This window comes from Apteryx mantelli, chromosome 16 (genome assembly GCF_036417845.1).
Source record: "Apteryx mantelli isolate bAptMan1 chromosome 16, bAptMan1.hap1, whole genome shotgun sequence".
NCBI classification, from domain to species: domain Eukaryota; kingdom Metazoa; phylum Chordata; class Aves; order Apterygiformes; family Apterygidae; genus Apteryx; species Apteryx mantelli.
In genome coordinates this window covers 16,639,732-16,658,991 of record NC_089993.1, presented here as the reverse complement: position 1 = coordinate 16,658,991, position 19,260 = coordinate 16,639,732, and the positions used below count along the sequence as shown (strand labels likewise).

Here is a 19,260-nt window from a genome sequence, read left to right as displayed (position 1 = left end):
TCCAGGTTCATACAATCAATGAAATTTAGTAATTTCCATTTGGTGTATTTTGTGTGTCTTAAATCTAAATTCTGTCAGCTTTGGTAGTCTCTTCACATTTGGGTGTCTCTTGATTGGGCTAGAAGAGAGCAATCTGTCTTCATCATGGTGGATAGTAGAGGAGAAGTAGTGGTCAATAGTGAGTGATAAATATTCATTCTTTTTTCCAAAATGGAGCTTACAGGGCTCTTGTGATGTAGTCACTAGTCTTGCAGAACATGAGTTAGTCCCTGGAGACTATAGATGTACTTTTGTTTTCCAGACAAAACTTTAGTCACTTGCGTGACTAAATTTGGGAGGTTGCTATATATTCAATTGGTTGAATATACATGTATTTCTATAACTAATTTGGAAGCCATACTGGCAAGGAAATTTTCTAATTATGTGACTAGAAACGCTTGCAAAAAAACTTTGGAGCAAAGGCAAACTAGCGCACATTTTATTTTAAAAAGTAAGATCAATACAAATTAGAAAAAGAGGAAAAGCAAGAGGAAGAAAGAATATGCTGTGGAATTTCCAAATGAATTTCCTTCACTCGCTTTTTCCCCCCCCCCCCTCCTGTCTTGAGGGTGATGAACTGGTCTTGTCCTAGAACTGAAGACCCCTCTGTTCTGGATGAAGGGAAGATGCTTTCTAAGCACGTCTGCTTGATACCGGGGCAGTCTGCTAGGAGGGCAGTATGACGTTGTCCTTCAAAACCTGATGAATATATGGGACGAATATATCTCAGCATTGCTGAGAGCACAAAATAATTGAGCTAGACATTAGTGTGATAACTCCAGGAAATGGAAAACCTGCTAATGTAATTCTGAAATAGTTCACTTAGGACTGTCTTTACGGACTCCACCAGTTGTCTCCTGTGAGTTTGCTTGTCTCCCTACTTTGTGCCTTGCTGTAAGTAAAGCTTGTAGTGAGATTATTTTTCTTCTGCTGCATTTATCGTCATCTTGCTGGATTTGGTCAGACAAGGACTCTTTTCAGAGTTCCCAGACAAGCAGACATCTCTGCTGTTACCAGTTCAGAGATTCAGTGGCTAAACCAAATGTTTCTTAATGTTTGTGTTCCTGTGGACTAAGTAAATGACACTTTTCCTTTGTTCACACTTTTTTGTTTTGTATGTTGGGCTGCAAGGTAAGTCATCTTTACTGTTTACCCTGCTCTCACCTGGGTGGTATCGGAATATATGAAAGGTGAAAGTATATGCACAACTGTCGAACCTTTTTGTTGGCTAAGTGCTGCTGATCCCACCCTTACCCTTGTGCCTGTCTCATCTTACAGTGAACTAATATAGGTGGCAGAAACTAGTTTTTACTTAAGTAACTAGGTTTTTGGTGGCGATTTGTTCACTGGATTGACTCATGGGCTCAGAGAAATGACAAAGCCATATAACAGGAGAGGGTGGAACCAGAAAAGATGCTCCTTTTGGTGGTACCTAGCTGCTGAACTGACTGCTCTGTACATGAGACCTCATCCTTAATGGCATCGTGTTCTTTGCTGCTACTTGATTATAACATTTGAAGGAGGTGGATCAAATAAAGACCCTCTTAATGCTTTTATGACAGTAAAAATCTGATTGGCTTCCTGTTAACTTTATTAGTAGTGATCACCACCTTCCCAGGGTTCCAGGTGGAATTTGAAAAAAGTGTGTGATACTTTATTTACAAACACTAAACTTCATCTTTAAAACTTGTATTTTAAAATGTCTTTTTCAGAATGTTAGGAGACATTCTAAAAATACACATAGGTTACATTTTATCATGTTTATTTGCCAGCAAGCATTGCTGCTGAAGGGACTGGTCCCATCCATCTATGGCTGTGAGATTCTGCTTCTCCTCTTGCATTGGCACTGGTGATCATGAAGCTGTTGGAGTTTCTTTTGGTGCAGAGAGACTTGCCAGTCCAGCTGAAACCGTGTGCTCATTCAGCTGCGTGACTTAATACTGTTCCACTGCACAAAGGATGTATTAGAAATGTCTTTCCAAGGTGGGAGCACCCTTGATTTATGTTGGTCTCTGAATTACGGTCTCCCAGACTTTGCTGATTTCTTGTCAACAACGCTAAGGAATAACACACAGTAGCAAATGCATTTAAATATCTCCCTGTTGACTGCAGTGTTAGTGTTGGTTTACAGCCACAGGAAATGACAGTATTGCCTATTAGCTCTGATTTGGAGTCCCCTGATCCAGTATTAAGCAATGAGGTGGCTACTTTTTCTCAGCACTTTCTCTTGTAATAACAGTATACGTAAGTGATAGGGATGCTGGACAACTAGGACTTTGGTATGAGGCTGAACAGTGTATTTAATGGTAAAAGCAAATCACTTCATATGTAATATCTACTCTTGTCTCTGGTTGCATACAAAGTAGTTTTTCCTTAAAATGATCTTGAGAAGGTTCAATGTAGGAGATTGTTCTACTTGATATAAGTAGTTCTGCGAGTTATCCCTAGACACTTTGCTAGAATAATCAAATCTTTTGCCTATTTGATTGTCAGTTTGTGCCTGGAAGAACCTACCCTTGCTTATGTGCTTGTGTCCCTCAAACCTACTGTTTCTGCTGTCTGTTTGCTGCTTAGCTGTGTTATTTTCGTGCAGCCTTTGAGTTAGTTCATCTGGCAAAGGATGTGGGATTTTTACGATTATCTTTGGGATAATGAAACCTTCAACTGTTGGAGTATGTGAATGATATAAAATATGAATGCTGTGTTTTGTGTAATAACTACTGATGTAAGATTTTCTGTTACCAAACTGTTCTTTAAATACTGTAGTCAAACACTTCTTTTCATGAATCGGCACTCATTACTGGCTTTAAGTGAAATTAGCTGGTGGTCGCCTTTCTAATAACTCCAACAAAATCAGCTTTGTTGAAATACAGATATTTAAAGGAAAGTATCATTAACACCAAAATTATTATTTAAAAAATGCAAAACAAGCTTGATTTTTTTTCCAAAGCTAGAACACTCTCAAAAGCAGAGGAGACAAAATATATTTTAGTGAGTTCTAGAAATGAAAACTTGTGCACGTGCCCATAAAACCTTCATACTGCTAGTGAGTAGCAAGTACTCTGCTTAGTATGCAACAGCTGTGCTGCGTCAGGCCAGGGATCTTGTGTTTTCCTCCAACATAGGGAAAGAGTAGGAGAACAGGGCAATGTGATACTTTCCTTTGGTATACTCTTCCACTTATTGGCATCCTTTGGTTTCGGAAACTTCTTCAGCCAGAGGTTATAACTGGAATGTAATTTAATAAGCCTTTTTGGACCTTTCTTCCATGAATTTGTCTTGATTGTTTTTCGAGTCTGTTTATACTTTTGGCCAACATCCTATGTAAATGAGTTTTTCTCACTGTGGGGTGTGTAGGGGGAAAAAAAACCTTTTGTTTTAACAGTCTGCTTGATAACTGTGTTGCTATTCTACTAATACTTGTGTAGCGAGGGGAAAAAAGGAATGATTTTTTCATTTCAGCTTCTCTATGCATTTTATAATTTCTATGGATCTCTGATACATTGCTCCTTATTTGTCTCTTTCCAAGCTGTGGCATTCTTGCTCTATTTAATGCCTGCTTGTATAGAAGATACTTCATTAGTTGGATCACATGTGTCATACTTTTTTACTCCTTTTCTAGTTGTACCCTGTCTCCATTCAGGTTATTTACATGCCCAGGATTTATATGGTGACATGAATATGTTAAAAATTATTAGGAAAAGAACAGAACAGAGAATGTCCTGTTTTCCTCACTAACTGATGCTGATCTTCCAGTATGCTGCTCTTTTGCCATTTTCTAATACTTGACACTATCCTTATCTATAAAGCTTAAGTTTTTCCACCTGTGCCATTTCTGAACACTGTTTTGACTGCTGCACAAAGCCCATAGATCAGTTGAACTGGTCAGAAACTTATTTCATATCAAAAGTTCTTTCTACGTTTTTTTTCCTGTGTTCCAATTTGGTAATAGTAATTGGTGATATTCAGTCTTCTGAGTGAAGAAGTGAATCGGTAGTTTTTTTAGTAGTAGAAAATCAGAAGAAACATGGCGTAACAGTGTTGGGAATGTTTACTGTGAAATGCACACTACTGAAAGTGGTCTAGTGTTACCGTCACCGTTAGTGTGCAGGAGGGAGGGTTGTCTGTCCAATAGGACTTGGTATTTTTTTATTTGTACCTGTGATGTCAGAGTCTAGCTTTGATTTTGATATATTTTATTATTAAATGTATTAAACTATTCTATTTATTCTACAATAGGTGGAAATTCTGGGAATTTTAACTAAATTTAATCTTCTAAATGCAATCTTTACTTCTAGGCATCAGCAGCACATACAAACTTTTAAGCAGTTTTGCCTATGGAAAAAACTGGCCGTGTCCCATGACAGTCCTTATTTTTTCACTCTCTAAATCACTTTAATACCTTTGTCTTCCTAAAAAGATGTCATCTGGTAAGCCATTACAGAAAACCCAGAAGCGCAGTGGTAATTATCAGTGGTTGTCTCTGAGCTTCCCTCACTTTGACTGCCGTTACCCTTCAGGAGACTTTTTGGGGGGAGGTGAGGAAGGGTGTGCTTTAGTGTTAATAAACTTAAGCTTCCTGGGATGCTAGCTGTAATAAATTCTGTGCATTTGATAAGTCTTATTTTTAGACTTTAGGTCAGTTGATTTAGTGTATTTTTGACTTCTTCAGAGGGAATGCCAAGGAGGAGTCTTAAAAGCCTGGATCTTTTGCTTCAGCAAAACTGTGGCTTTTAGTTAAACCCTCCTGTTTCCCTCCTTCGTGCTAAGCCTTTCCACAGTCAGAAGAAGCCACTCGAACACCTCAGTTACTGTCTTTTTGATGCTAATTGGAACTGTGACTTGATTCACTTTGGAAGTATGGGGAAACAGTAAAAAGCAAGTGGAAAGTGTTCATACCCACTATTTCAGAATATAGTCTTGACTCTTCCTGTTCATAAACATATTCTCTACTTCGTACAGACTCACTTCATGATGATATGGAATTCAAGAAAAATGACCCTTGGGGTACCTGGCTTCTGCCAAATTTTACATCCAGTTTAAAAATACTGGTATCTGTTTGGTGGCCTTGTAAGACGAAAAATTACAGATTTTCCCTTTGTTTCCTATGGGAGAAATCTGCAAAGCATTTTGAATGTCTTTCCAGAAAAAGAGCTCCATTCCTCTGGCAGCTCGTACTGCTCATTAATTCCTACTCAGAATGGGGCAAGAATTGTCAAATTCTCGATGTGGCAGCCGAAAAGCAAGGTTACAAGTAATTCTGAAATGAGAGTGGTGATACGTGACATCTAAATTCAGTGATTTCTGTTTCTTCTTGTCCTTCCGACATCTGCTTGTGGCATTTATAGAACTGTTGTGCAAAGATGGAGAAATGTTAAGTCTGGATTTGCTTTATTCAGGATCTTGCTTAGTCACAAATATTTTTGACTGCCAAGAGCTGGGCCAGAAGAAACATTGGTTATGTTGGTTTTGGTGTAAAGCTGTGTCTCATGATCTCCTACATATATATTTCAAAGTTGGTCTCTTCTACATATTCTGATTGTGAGGGCTGTTTTTGCTTTGGATATACGTCGGACATTACTAACCCATTTCCTACTTTGTTTAAAATTGTTCTTCTGTGTGTGTCTAGATATGCCTCTGTTTTGGCCGGGCTAATGCTGATGCCTCTACATTTGAATCTGCCTATTTTTGCCAGATCAGGCCTTGAACGTGGTTTAGCGGCAACCATTTCTTTCTCTGAAACAGTCCAAGGAAGACATTGATGCTCGTGCGCTCCCCATGGTTAACCTTATGGCAGTTAAAACATTCGTGTAAGGTCTAAGTTTAGTTCCTTGTCTTGTCTGAGGGAGGTTCAAACCTGCATTTCCAAGGAGCTGTAACCAGCAGATAAGTGACTATTCTGGGACTGGAGCTGTCACTACGCCCTTTATTGAAATCCTGTTCTGTGGTTTTCTCCAAACAAATGATGAAACTTTCCTTAACAACAGTCTCTAGAGATCCTTAATATCCCCAGTGGAAGCAGTAAAAGCAGAGTGACAGTATGGAGAAATGTACAGAGTTTGATGTCCAAGTACCAGTTTATCTTAATGGGAATTATGTGATCTTGGCATCGTTCATTGGAGAAGCTCTTAAGGGAGTGCAGTGGTGGCAAGACGGTTAAGAGTTAAATCAGTTGCAGAGCTGCAAGGCAGAAAAGCTAGAGGTTAAATGGGAGGGAGATGGCTTTAGAGCTGGGAACTGAAGCAGGTGAGAGGTTGGAGCTGGCGTGTGTGGGCTGGAGGTGGGCTGGAGGGCTGCTGCGTGTTCGGCCAGCCCAAGAGAATGGTCCACTTAACCCTTTCTTTTAATAAATGCTACTTCTCACCAGTGAGAAGCAGCCTTGCCATTTACATAGCCAGAAATAGCAATGTTCCTTCAGTCTCTGTTACTGCAATGTTTTGGAAAAACCTAATGTTTAAGTTCCCTGTGGGGTGGGGGGTGACACTGACTTTGAATTCCACCCACGATGGTAAAGTCATGAGATGTAGCGCAGACATCTGCAGTTCGGAGGGATAACCTTGTAAGTTGTTTGTTTTTTTCCTTGTGTTTATATTTGTTGACACTAGTCAAATAAAGGAGATCTACTGGCTACTGGTAAAGGGCTAGAGTCTGTGACTTGGCATGAGGGTGGGCTTCTGCCCAGTCCAGCAGAGCAGAGAGTACTGAATAGTTCTGTCTGGTATTTCATTTACTTCAGTTTGTAAATGTTCAATTTTAGTCTTTTCAGGGTATCATGGAAACATATTCTATGCATCATTATAGAAAGAAAGTAATAATCATTGACAAATTGTAAATATTTACATTTTGGGGAAACTGCACTTTAGGGACATACTTGCAATTTTGATGGCTTAAAATATGCCCCCAAAATTAGTCCTGTGATCTGGAGGTTCAGGTGAATAGCTGTGGAAAAGAACTTCAGTTCTATTTTTTGTTTTATTGTTTTCATAAATGGTTAAACCAAAAGATCAACAAATGAGAAAAGTAGTTTAATGTAGCCTGCAGATTTTACTTGTGAATTAGGTGGTGCTTGAGAGGCTAAGCTGCCATTAACAGATGTATCACAGAATCACAGAATCGCTGAGGTTGGAAGGGACCTCTGGAGATCATCTAGTCCAACCCCCCTGCTCAAGCAGGGTCACCTAGAGCACATTGCACAGGATTGCATCCAGGTGCGTTTTGAATATCTCCAGAGAAGGAGACTCCACCACCTCTCTGGGCAACCTGTTCCAGTGCTCTGTAACCCTCACAGTGAAAAAGTTTTTCCTCATGTTCAGATGGAAGTGTCTGTGTTTCAGTTTGTGCCCATTGCCTCGCGTCCTGTTGCTGGGCACCACTGAAAAGAGTCTGGTCCCATCCTCTCGACACCCTCCCTTCGGATACTTGTACACGTTGATAAGATCTCCTCTCAGCCTTCTCTTCTCCAAGCTAAACAGGCCAAGCTCTCTCAGCCTTTCCTCATAAGAGAGATGCTCCAGTCCCCTAATCATCTTTGTGGCCCTTCGCTGGACTTGCTCCAGTAGTGCCACATCCCTCTTGTACTGGGGAGCCCAGAACTGGACGCAGTACTCCAGATGTGGCCTCACCAGGGCTGAGTAGAGGGGGAGAATCACCTCCCTCGACCTGCTGGCAACACTCTTCCTCATGCACCCCAGGAGACCATTGGCCTTCTTGGCCACAAGGGCACATTGTATCCATTATTAAGATGGTGCTTGCTGCTGAGAAATAACTATTGCCTATCTGAAACTATTCAGCACAGGAGGTAACCATTTAACTGAAGGTGCTTCAACAGAAGATGCTTATTTAGAGCAAATTTTCAACCCTGCAAAGTTGTATAGCTTTGTTTTCGTAAACTGTGGTTTATGGAGTCCAAGTGGATCATGTCAAAATCATTCTTTACATCAAGATGCTTCTAGGATCATCTTAGTTTGATATTGCTAACTTTTTTTTTTTACCTAAAGGCTTAACTAATTCACAGATGCATATTGCGCTGAAAGTTAGTACGTTTCCTCAATTCTGGATGCTGAGACAGATCCCACAAATCAATTACTTTATTTCACTGGAATATACTGTATGTTTTTTTAATAGTGTTTTTTTAATGGTCTTTGGTCATCTAATTCTTGAGAAAGCCAGTGTATCATTATTGATATCTAAAATCCAAATGCAAAGAAAAATATGGAATTATATCTTGCACAGTTTCAGGCATGGGGTTACTTTTAAAACTACAGCTATGAGGGCAGGGTCATACGTTAGTTCCCAGACACTTTTCTTATGTATTTGATGTTTATCTTTATTTTTATCTATTTCTAACAGTCTTTGTTTTGCTGCCAATATTTTTTTCCATCAGAAATATATTGTGACTAGGTTCCTTACATAAGTAAGCTTTCTATGTTATTTTTGGTGAAGGTGTTGCAATAAACAATATTGATGACCCCCTCCTGAGTTCGGTCTCACCAGAATAGTGCCAAAAAAGTGAGTTTCAAGTACCTCTGAGACTTTGTTCTTTTACAGTTTAATATTTTTAACGTTGACTTTCTTATCTGAATCATTCTTTAGGGCTGCAGGGTTCTGGTTGATGCACGGGATAAACTGGGGATCCCTTGGCAGTACACCGAGAATGAGAAGCATGGAATGTTTTTGATGGCATTTGAGAATAAAGCTGGAATGCCTATCGAGCCTGCCACCTTCCAGTTGTATGTACCTGCACTGAGCGCGCTGTGGAGGGACTCGGGAATCAAGGAAGCCTTTAGCCGCCGGAGCGAGTACCAGCTGGTGAGTACATCCATCTTTATGGTGAATGAAGTTGTCTTTTTTTAAAAAAAAAAAAAAAAAGTAGTCTCCCTCCATATAAATATCTCTTCAGTTGGAAGATAGCTTGCTACATACAACAGTTAGCCGTCCTATGAGCAGCAGTAATGCTGCTCAGTTGTGCTAATGCTGTAAATCTGAACACTTCAGCAGCAGAAACAAGTGGTAATTGGAGCCAAACTTGAAAAACTACATGGCAGTAAGAGGGAGTGGAAAAGTGCACAACTGGATAAACTGGAAGAGCAAGAGGAACCAAAAAAGGCAGGAATTGGTTGAACTAAAAATATTTTAGCAGCTCAGTAGGTCTGTTCTTAGCAGGTCACTGATGAAGGCACACTTAATTTGTAACTTTCCAGTCCTGCCAGCTTGCACTGCATTGATGCTGGCAAACTATTCCTGCATGCAGATCTTCTGAAGTGAATGCAACACCCATTCAGGCTGCTGCTGTTGAACTGTTTCTTTTCATCCTGATGTTTGCAAGTGAAATTTGGATAAACAACTGAAAGATGACAATGAGGTTAGAGTAAAATTGTGCTATCTTCCTTGCTTTCTTGCTGTTAGGTTTTCATGCTCTAGTGCCAAAGTAACTGTGTTTCTGGTATGGAATATGTTTGACAGCTGTTCATAATCTACTCCTTTTTCTTCCTCTAAACAGAGATGCTTTTTTTATATATAGCACTTTGCTAGGTAACCAAGACTCAAGAATACACTGAACGAAATATAAGTTGTGAAGTCTCCAAAATGTGGTCGTTACTCAAGAATAAAAATATTCACTAAGCATTTTATATCTTTTGTGTCTTGCATTATTATGAATTTACTAGATGAGCAACTATTTCAATGAAAAAAGATTGTTACATTGCTTAAAAGCATTTTAAAGGATACAAAATTGTGTTCCTTGCCTAACTTGCATCTGTAAAATACTCAAAGAAGAAAATTTACTACTTTGTGGTTGAGACTGCAAGTTTATATTTTAGGATTTCTAACAAAATGAACCCAACAGTATTGGAGGTGGGGACGGGACTCTCCACTTGACATTGAACCTTTATAAAAGTTATCTTTTTAAAAGAACTGGGGTGGAGGGGAGGCTTGTCCAAAATACATTCATTCTTCTTCAGTTTTCTTAAGCAATCAGTAGTAATGCTACGTGAATCACTAGAAACAAACTGCTGTGCTTTAGGACTTAAAACTTGGATTCTAATCAACTGTCTCTTCTACTCAGCCAGGATTTTTGAATCTGTAGATTGGGATTAGTTTGTGTACTTTTAAGACCTGGAATAGGGGACTGATACTTATTGTGTGGGTGGAAGTCTGTTTATCAGTTCACAGTAAAGCAGGAAATCAGTCTAAAGTAATCTTAGTTTCTGTACACCTCACATTCAAGATTCAAGAAGAGCATGCGGTTAAACATAACGCTGAGGGTAATGGAGCACCATCCTATACCTATGCTCTATAGTATTATTCCTTTGATTTTTTTTCTTTCCCTGAGTTAATACTAGGTTGCTTCTCTTCCAAACATGTACTCATACTTAATTAATAATGGCACTTGAAGACTTGCTTAGCAGCTTTAGAAGGAAAACAAAATAACTGTCTGTTTTCTCTGAAGGAGTTACACTGTAGTTTTATGTTCAGAATTGCAAGAATATCCTTTACATCGTCTGTCTCACATGATCTTGGTAAAGTTTCTAAAAACTAATTGCATAAACAGTGTAATTCAATCACATCTCATGTCAAAAAGTTTACTGCAGAAATGACAACATTCTTTCTGTCATGTTTTTGGATTTAAAAGGAATAACTGGAATTGATGGAATAGCTACAAATAAGATTAAAATGAACATTTCTGTTCCAGTGGTAAGGATTTGTCGTCTATCAAGGCTTCGTTATTTGATCTTTACAGTTGTCAGTATTGTACTACTTTTTCTGGAGTTCTTTACCCTGAGAGTAAAACTGTGGTGCTGCTTAAATGTCTTAAATTCCTAGATTTAGAATAAGTTTTCTTCAGTCATTTTTTAAAAAGTTATTTGGGTTGGTTGGGTTTTTTGTTGTGTTTTTACTCCTGACTGTAGCTATATTCTTTCATAATGTGTGGTAACATCTGAGGAGTGATTACCTCCAATTACCAAGCAATCGATTGGCTATTTCTCTTCTTTCTTCCCTGTTCAGTGGAACAAGGTACTTATCAGTGCAACTTAATATCACTTTTACTAGTTCTTGGAAGGTGATATGATATGATTTCTTAATTCTATTTCAATTTACCTATGATTTTAGCTTATTCTACCTGCAAGTTAAAGAATAGCTAATTCTTTGTTTCATGTGTTCTGTCCCCAAACAGCATTCATTTTTTTCCCCTCCAAAAAGACAGTTAAATGTAAAGCTTCTCAGGCCTGGAAACTTTGAGTGGTTAATTGAATGAGTTATATAGATGTTAGAAACATGACTTCATGTAGTCCCCCTTAAATTCTTACTAGACATAACTGTAGAAGACATGGAAAAAAGTCAGCAGAGAAATTCTTGGGGCCTGTTTCCTCATGTTGTAGCTCCGTGTGCATTCTCTAGTGTCTAATACTGCAGTTAAACTCATGTTGCAACCCTTAGCTACTCATCTCTCTCTACTACTAAATGCCTGTTTGAGTCTCGTTGGAGAATATCTTTGAAATCTGTCTCTGAATTATGTTGGGACTGGCAAATGGCTAAAGAATGAGTAAAATGACTTGGTAAAATTGTCAGAGGATGGTTGCATAAACCTCATTTCCTTAGACTAACAGGTTAGAAATGTAACAACTTACATGTTACAGTACTGGGGACTGGGGGGAGGGTGTGCAGGGGAGAGAAGAGAGATTTTTGTTTTGTAATTTCTAGCATTTGTAGCCACAGAATAAGACTTTGCAATTCTAAGCACTGTTCAATGCAGAACAAAAACATGGTTCCTGCCATAGGGAACTTGAATTTAACATGAGACAAATACTAAGAGGATCCAGTATAATAAGCAATAGTAACTGCATCAGCAGCATGTTAAGAGTTTTATTTTTTGGGTACACAGTGTTCGAGAAAGAAAGGGTTTTGTTTTTTTAAGGAGAGATTCAGATTAGGATCATGTGGGAGGTTCTTCCCCATACCGGTTAGCAATAAAATTGCATCAAACTGGAAAAAAAAAGTCCGGTTTGAATAAATAGCATTCCAAGTCTAGTAAGCCTACCTCTGCGTTCTCTGGCTTTGAGTGCATGATTTAAACAGGAAATACCAAAATATAATAAAAAAAAGCACACCCAAACCCCACAAAAGCCAGGCATACAGGCATGCAAGAGATCATGTAATACGCTATCATCTTCAGCACCATGGTGGTGTTCTGTCATGCTGCTTTTTGACTGGCATTCATATAACCTGTTTAATGTTACTGGGGGAGCTGAAACTGCTGCAGGCCCCAGCTTGTAGTATGCTACATCGCTGGACTGTTGACCAAAAAAATACTGTTTGTAACTCAGTCCTGTTGCATGCATCTGTGGCAGCTACGACTTGGAGTTCCTGGGGTCTGTTATTACCGTGCAGGCTGTGTCACCAGGAGAGGATGAAAATACCTCAATTGTGAATAAAAAGCACTTTATTGCGCAAACTTTTCACAAATTTAATAGACTGATTTCATGGATACAGATGCTAGTTTTGGCTTGATGGCTAAACAAATTCTTCATCTCTAACTTGAACATGTTTCCATGCTTCACTTCTAGATTCAGTAAACCTACAGTTCTCCAAGTAGATGGTGGTTAGAAGCAGCGCAAATTCTTTAAAAAATATTTTTAAAACTTCATAGCTTTGCACAGAAAATTCAAGGAGTTGCCCTATTTATAATTGCGTATAATGTATATACGCCCATACCTTCAGTTTACCATTTAGTTTAAATGTTCTGTGCATACAGACTGGTGTAAATTAATAGAAGACAGGTGTATTGGACTTTGAGAAATATTTCTTTACTGCACTGATTTACTTAAGGCTAAAGAAGTGCTCTTATCAGCACTTTTTCTTATTTTGTTTAAGTGAGCTATTAAATGGAATGTACTTGGTTCAAGCTGAATTTATTATCCTTATACTAGTCTTAAAATCATCATCTAACATTTGAAGCTTTACATTGGTATGATTTTTTTGAATGTTTCTGGACAGTTTTGAAGTCAAGACCTTGCTCCGCACTCGGATTTTCTTCATCATGGTCTTAGAGTGAACACTAACACTTTTCTTTTAATTACTGTTATTATTTTGGCTCCAGTAGTAACTTTCTCTGGTCAACACTGTTGTGACTTCTGAGGGTTATATTATTCTGCTTTTGAACTGTCTATTTCTTCAGGAAGCTGTGTGACTTGGTACAAATAAATAAAGCGAGTAGGTTGTGTTGGTTGGTTGACTACGGCTGAAAACTGCAGTGTACAGGTGTCTTCCTGTGGTCTGTAATGCTAAACTTAATGACTGGCGTAGCAGTAGAAAACTTGTTGAAAGAAAATGACTCTGACCATAACCTCATACAATCTGAAAGCTTTTTCTCCGGGACTGCAGAAGCTGCCTTTAGGCATTTGACTGTTTTCTGCTTCATATTCAGTGCCTAGAAGGGCTGGCTGCAAATCCTTGTCTGGGGCTTTGAGCCCTTCAGAAACGAGTGGGTGGATCCGCAGGGTGTGTGGGGGGGTGTTTTGTTTTTGCTTCACTGTCTTCCAGCAGACTAACCAATTCCCCTTGCTTTTCACAAACATCTCCCCCCTCCCCAGCCTGCCCCTACCACCCCAAGCTCCTCCGCTCCTTGTGCGCAAGCCAAGTAGTTCTGCGACAAAAGCTTCATTGTGCGATTAGTTACATTGTCAAGTCTCTGTCCTCGTTTTTAACGATTGGAATAGGAATTCCTTCGTAATCAGCAAGCGATTCTTCTCTCATCTCCCTTGCCCTCCTTATCTTCTCCCATTTTCTATCTGTATGTTAGACAGGAATATATTTATCACTTGTCTGGAAATGTCCTGTAGCAGTTGTTCTTTTTGAAGTCGCCTTTGATATTTTGGGCAACTGAATGTCATTCTGCCTTGCCAGCAGATGGAGACAAATTCCCTTTCGAATGGCTTCCTCGTTTAAAGGAAATGGGGATTGCGGAAGAGCTACTTATGCTTTAGCGGAAAGGAGAGAAGTTTCTTCAATTTGAGTCTAATACCAAGTATTTGGGTATACTTGGGAGTTCAGGGGCATGTACTGCAATAATCTGCAAGCTTTTTTGCACGCATGAATAATATTTCCTTTTTATGCCATAAAAGAGATACTGAGTCCAGTATAGGAATTACTTTGGTCAGGACTTTTTCCTCTCAGTTCTTCCGATGCCTACACCAGACTACAATTACTTACACTGGAGAGCTGCTGCCCTCAGCAGTGTATGTAGGGGGGAGGGGCGGAAAAGCTCATAAGGGACAGCCTGTATTTTTAGTAGGGGTTTTGGGGGCGGGGAGGGGAGGTGGCCTGCACTTCCATGCAGCCAGAGAAGCTATGTCCAGGATATTGAGCAAAGTCACAGAACGTAGTGGTTCTCCAACAGTGACAGGAGATAGCAGCAGATTTATTCCAAGTTTCTTTCTACTGTGAGGGCTTTAGAGCAGGATGGTAAATCACAGACATTGCCCAAGCAAAAATGAGATGTCACAGAACTAGTTTTCTCTGAAAGGAAAAGGAGCAACAACTGCTGTCTTCATTAGATAAGCAAAGGTGGGGTTTTCAGCAACCAGTTTCATGCATCAAGTCACCAATTCTGTGCCTTTACCATTAAGAAGCCATTCACTTTCATTTTACTGTGTCCAGAACAAACATAAAAACTGAACTGAGGTCAGCTGCTTTTTGACTGCTTGCAACTTGGTGTGCATCATGTAATCATGGAGAAAGATGGTCCAAGTAGGGCTTTTCAAGCAAGAAAACGATACTTTCAAGCAAGAAAGTGATACTTTCAGCTTGGTCAGAGTGGATATTTATTGTGTGCTGGCACTATTAACAGAACCTAAGGTAACATTGAGCTAATTTCAAGAGAATTATCTGGCTTCATGAATCATTCTTACAGTAAAATTGATATTATTTTGTCAGATCACTTGTTTTAAAATACACCTACTGTTTGATTTTCATCCCCATCCTAACTTCCCTTAGTCAGAGCAGTATCTTTATTTGAATTATTCCTGCTGCTTCCCTTCAAAATATGAAGTCTTTCGAGTCTGTAACTGTATTTCAAGAGTTCTTGAACTTCTACTTTAGCACAAATCATTTTCTCATCCCTGTGTGATTGATTGGGGCCATTTACTCTAAACTCCCAAGCCTATTTGCAGTTAAGGCACTTGTGCCCAGTTGTTCACATGCAGCCAGGCTAGTTTCTGGCTTGTATTTGCACATACCCACTCTTAATCATATAGAAGAGAGAACATGGCCATCCAAGTAGGCTGCAAATATCTGTTTTAATGCAGTTATTCTTAATATGCAAAATATATGTGGTTCATCACTAGAGCATCAGTTTAAATTTAATCTGGATATTATTATTATTGATCTTCAATGCACTGACAAAATAGTTTCTACTGTTTTAATAGGTCAAAGAATTAACTCAGACTGTTGACATGAAGTAGTGGTTCCTGAGAGAGAAGTAAGGGGTTTGCAAATATAGACAAACTTACTACTGTGTCTGTAGTTATTTTTAGATCTCTGAACAGGGAATTGTATGGAACACTTCCAGTAATACGTCACATAGAGCCTGTGAAGCCTTGGATGTTGGAAGACTGGAAAATGCTTTAAAGGCCCTTTCTTTTAGATCGATTCACCATTCTCTGTCTTTTTGAGGCATTTGTAATAGGACAGGAGTCAGACTCCCTTATGAGTTGACTGTGGGTTTATTTTCTAAACAGGCACTTGAAATAAATCAAGGTAACTAAATTTTGGCTAACAGAACAGATGCAGTGTGTTGGAAATGTTGCACAGTTAAGAGCCTGCTCCTTGCATGAGTACATCTTTCTTGCTGCATCTTCTTCATGCAGGGATATGCTTGTGACTTCAAAGCCTCCTAGGCAGCCAGCTGCATATTTTGGGCGATATGGAAGCAAGGCACCAGTTATTCCCACTAGTTCTTGATACAAAGTGTGCAAGCTGCTGCCCAAACAGCTTGCTTCTGGTACAGAAATGTCAGGTGTGACAGTAATGTAAGATGATCCAGACTTAGGCTGTATACCTGCTGCTGCCTGTGGGAGGGTATATTCACATGTGGCAGTCTTTGACTACTTCTATAAACCAGGCAGACCGAAAACTTGGGCAGCAAAACAGAGTACTGACTTGACATGAGGAGTAAAGTGGCATGTTAAATGAAATCTACAGTAGTGGGCACTATTTTATCAGAATTCTGCAGTGCACTTGAGATTGCTTGAATCCTTAAGTAAAAATTTTCCAACTGATCGTTTGCCTTAAAAACTTAAGGGCAGAGTAGGTTTAGCCCTAAAAGCATGTCTAAGCATTTTACCGTCTTCCAAAATAAAATGTATACTGCAACACCGAAATGCAGGAGAATTTGCCTCTACTAGCAAGTGCATTAAGTCGATAAGGGCTCTTCAGGAAATACCACGTGGCAGATCAAGTCCAGCTTATACAACTGGCCATACAACAAAAATAAACTACTCTATTCCAAATCACTGAATATGAGCTTACACAAGAGACTATGAATATTGCTTATTCTGTAAGGATGACTTTTTTTCTGAGCCGTGAAGCTTGCATATCATCAATGAAATCCACTGGGGCTTGACCAGTGCTAGTGAGATGTACAAAGGAAATAGCCACGCTGTTCAAAGTGCCAGCATGGGAAATCTTGTTACCATTTAATGCACGTAATTAGAACTAGGCAGTAACTTTTTGCCAAATTGCTTTGAACTTTGCTTGGATATTTCTGGTTTGCATAACTCCTGTGAAACTGAATTACTGCTGAGGAAGTTCTGCAGATTTTTTTTCCAGATCTACATGGAACACATCACTCTGACCCAGAAAATTTCAAAAGAATACCACTGCATTGGTAGTACGGCTACAAACCAAACTCCTGCTTCGTGTTGCCGAGCCTTGATATTTTGTCATTATGCAGTGTTAAAGTGCTGAAAGTAAATGAAAATGAGTTGTTTTTAACTAGTTGTGAAACTGAGGTAAGTAAATAGGCCAGTTGTGAATTTAGTTGTTGCACTTAAGAAATGATAGTGCTGTATAACCTAAGCTTTCCCTTAAATCTGCCACTTGTTTGTTGTTGTAAAAATAACATGAATGCGATCCTGTTTTAATCTGGTTTAGTTATGTTAGAGTTGTGAAACAGTGGTTTAGTCTAATGTAAGATGTCTTAACTTAAAGGATCATTAACTTGTAGACTTCATCTGTGCAGCTTGAATAATGTTGTGCTTTGGACTTTTATAGGTGGGTGTAATTACAAAAATGTTTCTCTTTGGTTAAATATCTAAGTAAGGTTTTATGCCTATAGCATGGCAATTAAGTGCCAAAGGTCCAGATTTAAATTCTTAGTTCTAGTTCTGTCCTCTAAGCCATGAGACCTTGAAAGTTTATGGTCAAGTTATATAGTCTGACTCATCTTTGTATGGCAAAAGTAGTTAACTGCTTGTTTAAGTGTAATACTGCAAAGCATTGTGGCTGGTCTGTTGTAGGAAGGATTAGCAGTTGCAGTCCCTGGCTCCTAATCCTGTCTCTGAGACCAAACAGGAAAACTTTTTCAGATCAAAGTCTCAAGTAAGAACGCTCAAACAAAAGTGGTGTTTTTGTTAGAGCAGGTGAGCATTAGTAACTTATGGTTTGGGTTTTATTAAAAATTGAGATGTAACATCAAGCAAAACTCAGCTGGGAACCTTTACACAAAACTGTGGCTAATATTGACTAATATTCTATAGATACAAACTGACAAATGGTGCAAGTTAAATGCTCAGGCTCCTATTATATTTGCAGTATTTTAAAAATAAAAGTTTAAATGAGATACATAAATAGGCTTGCTGCCACCACAATTCTTGAGCAACTTGCTGTTTGGCTCTACCAGCACTGTGTATGCTTTCTGGTGTGCCATGACAGTCACTGATATTCAAATTCAGGACTAAACTGCAACAAAAGCCAGAGTTGAGAATGCCTTCATCACACCTGAGAAATGTCTTTGGTGTTATCTATCACCTAAACCAAGGAATGTTTCACTTAATCTGTTTTGCCATAAGGGCCATTGAACAACAGGTAAGAAGAGCTTGCATTTAAAGTAGGCTGGATTCAAAACCATTTAGGGCATCAAAGGTCATAAATAATTTTTCATTGAAAATCATTTTGAATTCTAGGAAAATCTGCTTGTGTGATACCTTTACTCCATGAGAATAGCCCCACTCTTGAACAGAGAAAGCTGTGTGGTGGGTAGAGCACCTATTAGCTCTTTTTAAATCATTTCTACTACTAGAGAGAAATAACTTCAGGATTATTTTTCATAATTTATGACCTTTTCAAAATAGTGCAAAGGGAAAAATAAGAACAACAATTTATTGAGTACCTACTAGAAGTCTCAACCAAGGATTAAAGCCCAGCGTGCTAAGTGCTCTGTGGAAAAATAAATGGATTCCTGCTGTGAATTGCTTCTGGTCTTCAACTATGACAAAATGCAATAGCAGAATTGTAGTCTGCATGGACCAGGGAGGGTAGGTTGTAAAGTAACAAACAGATCATACATAATAAATAAGTGGTTAAAAAGAAATTGATATGCCTACCATATGGGAACCAAGCAAGACTTTGAATAAAACTAATGGAAAAGACTTGTGCTACTTACTGTTCTGGTTTTCTGTATAGCAATTTCCTTCTCATCTACATTTTTTTTTAGATCAGAAACTTAGGGCTAAATCACTTCTAAGGTCTATAAAATGTTCAGTGGATTCATACACTTCATTAATGCCCTGCTGTCTATGGTTTCTAATGGGTTGAAATTTAGACTTTGTGTGGTCCTACTTTTTAACTTTAGGTTCTTGGAGGTAGATAAAAAGCCTTGTATTTTTATGGCACTGTGTAAGCCTGTCTGTAGGAGATTTTGCCTTTGGCCCTTCGATGCCAGTAAGTCTTGACTGTGTGGTTAAGGTGGATGAGAGAAACAACTTCAGAGATACAGCTCCCATGTTGAAAATGCATTACCATCATTTGCATCTTGCCTGATGATTGCCATTCTTCTAGTCATAAGATTTCTTCTTACTCATGTGCATTTTATTAACAGCAAACATGTTTTGTTTTTAACTCTTACTGCTTGAGCCTACTAGAGAGCTGTCTGGGTGTCCTGAAAGACTTATAGAATAAATACTTCACTCATCCTTGCCTCTTTCTGTATGCATGTGGTAGCAGTTA

The 19,260-nt window shown here is 38.9% G+C and overlaps 1 protein-coding gene across 2 annotated transcripts in view; it reads left to right on the top strand.

Annotated features, from left to right (window-relative positions):
- Positions 1 to 19,260, top strand: part of GNA12 (G protein subunit alpha 12) — a 47,318-nt gene that overhangs the window by 5,538 nt on the left and 22,520 nt on the right. For both annotated transcript variants that reach the window (XM_067306544.1, XM_067306543.1), the window contains exon 2: positions 8,632 to 8,847. In XM_067306544.1, the coding sequence (XP_067162645.1) occupies positions 8,632 to 8,847 (216 nt within the window). The remainder of the gene's footprint in view (positions 1 to 8,631; positions 8,848 to 19,260) is intronic.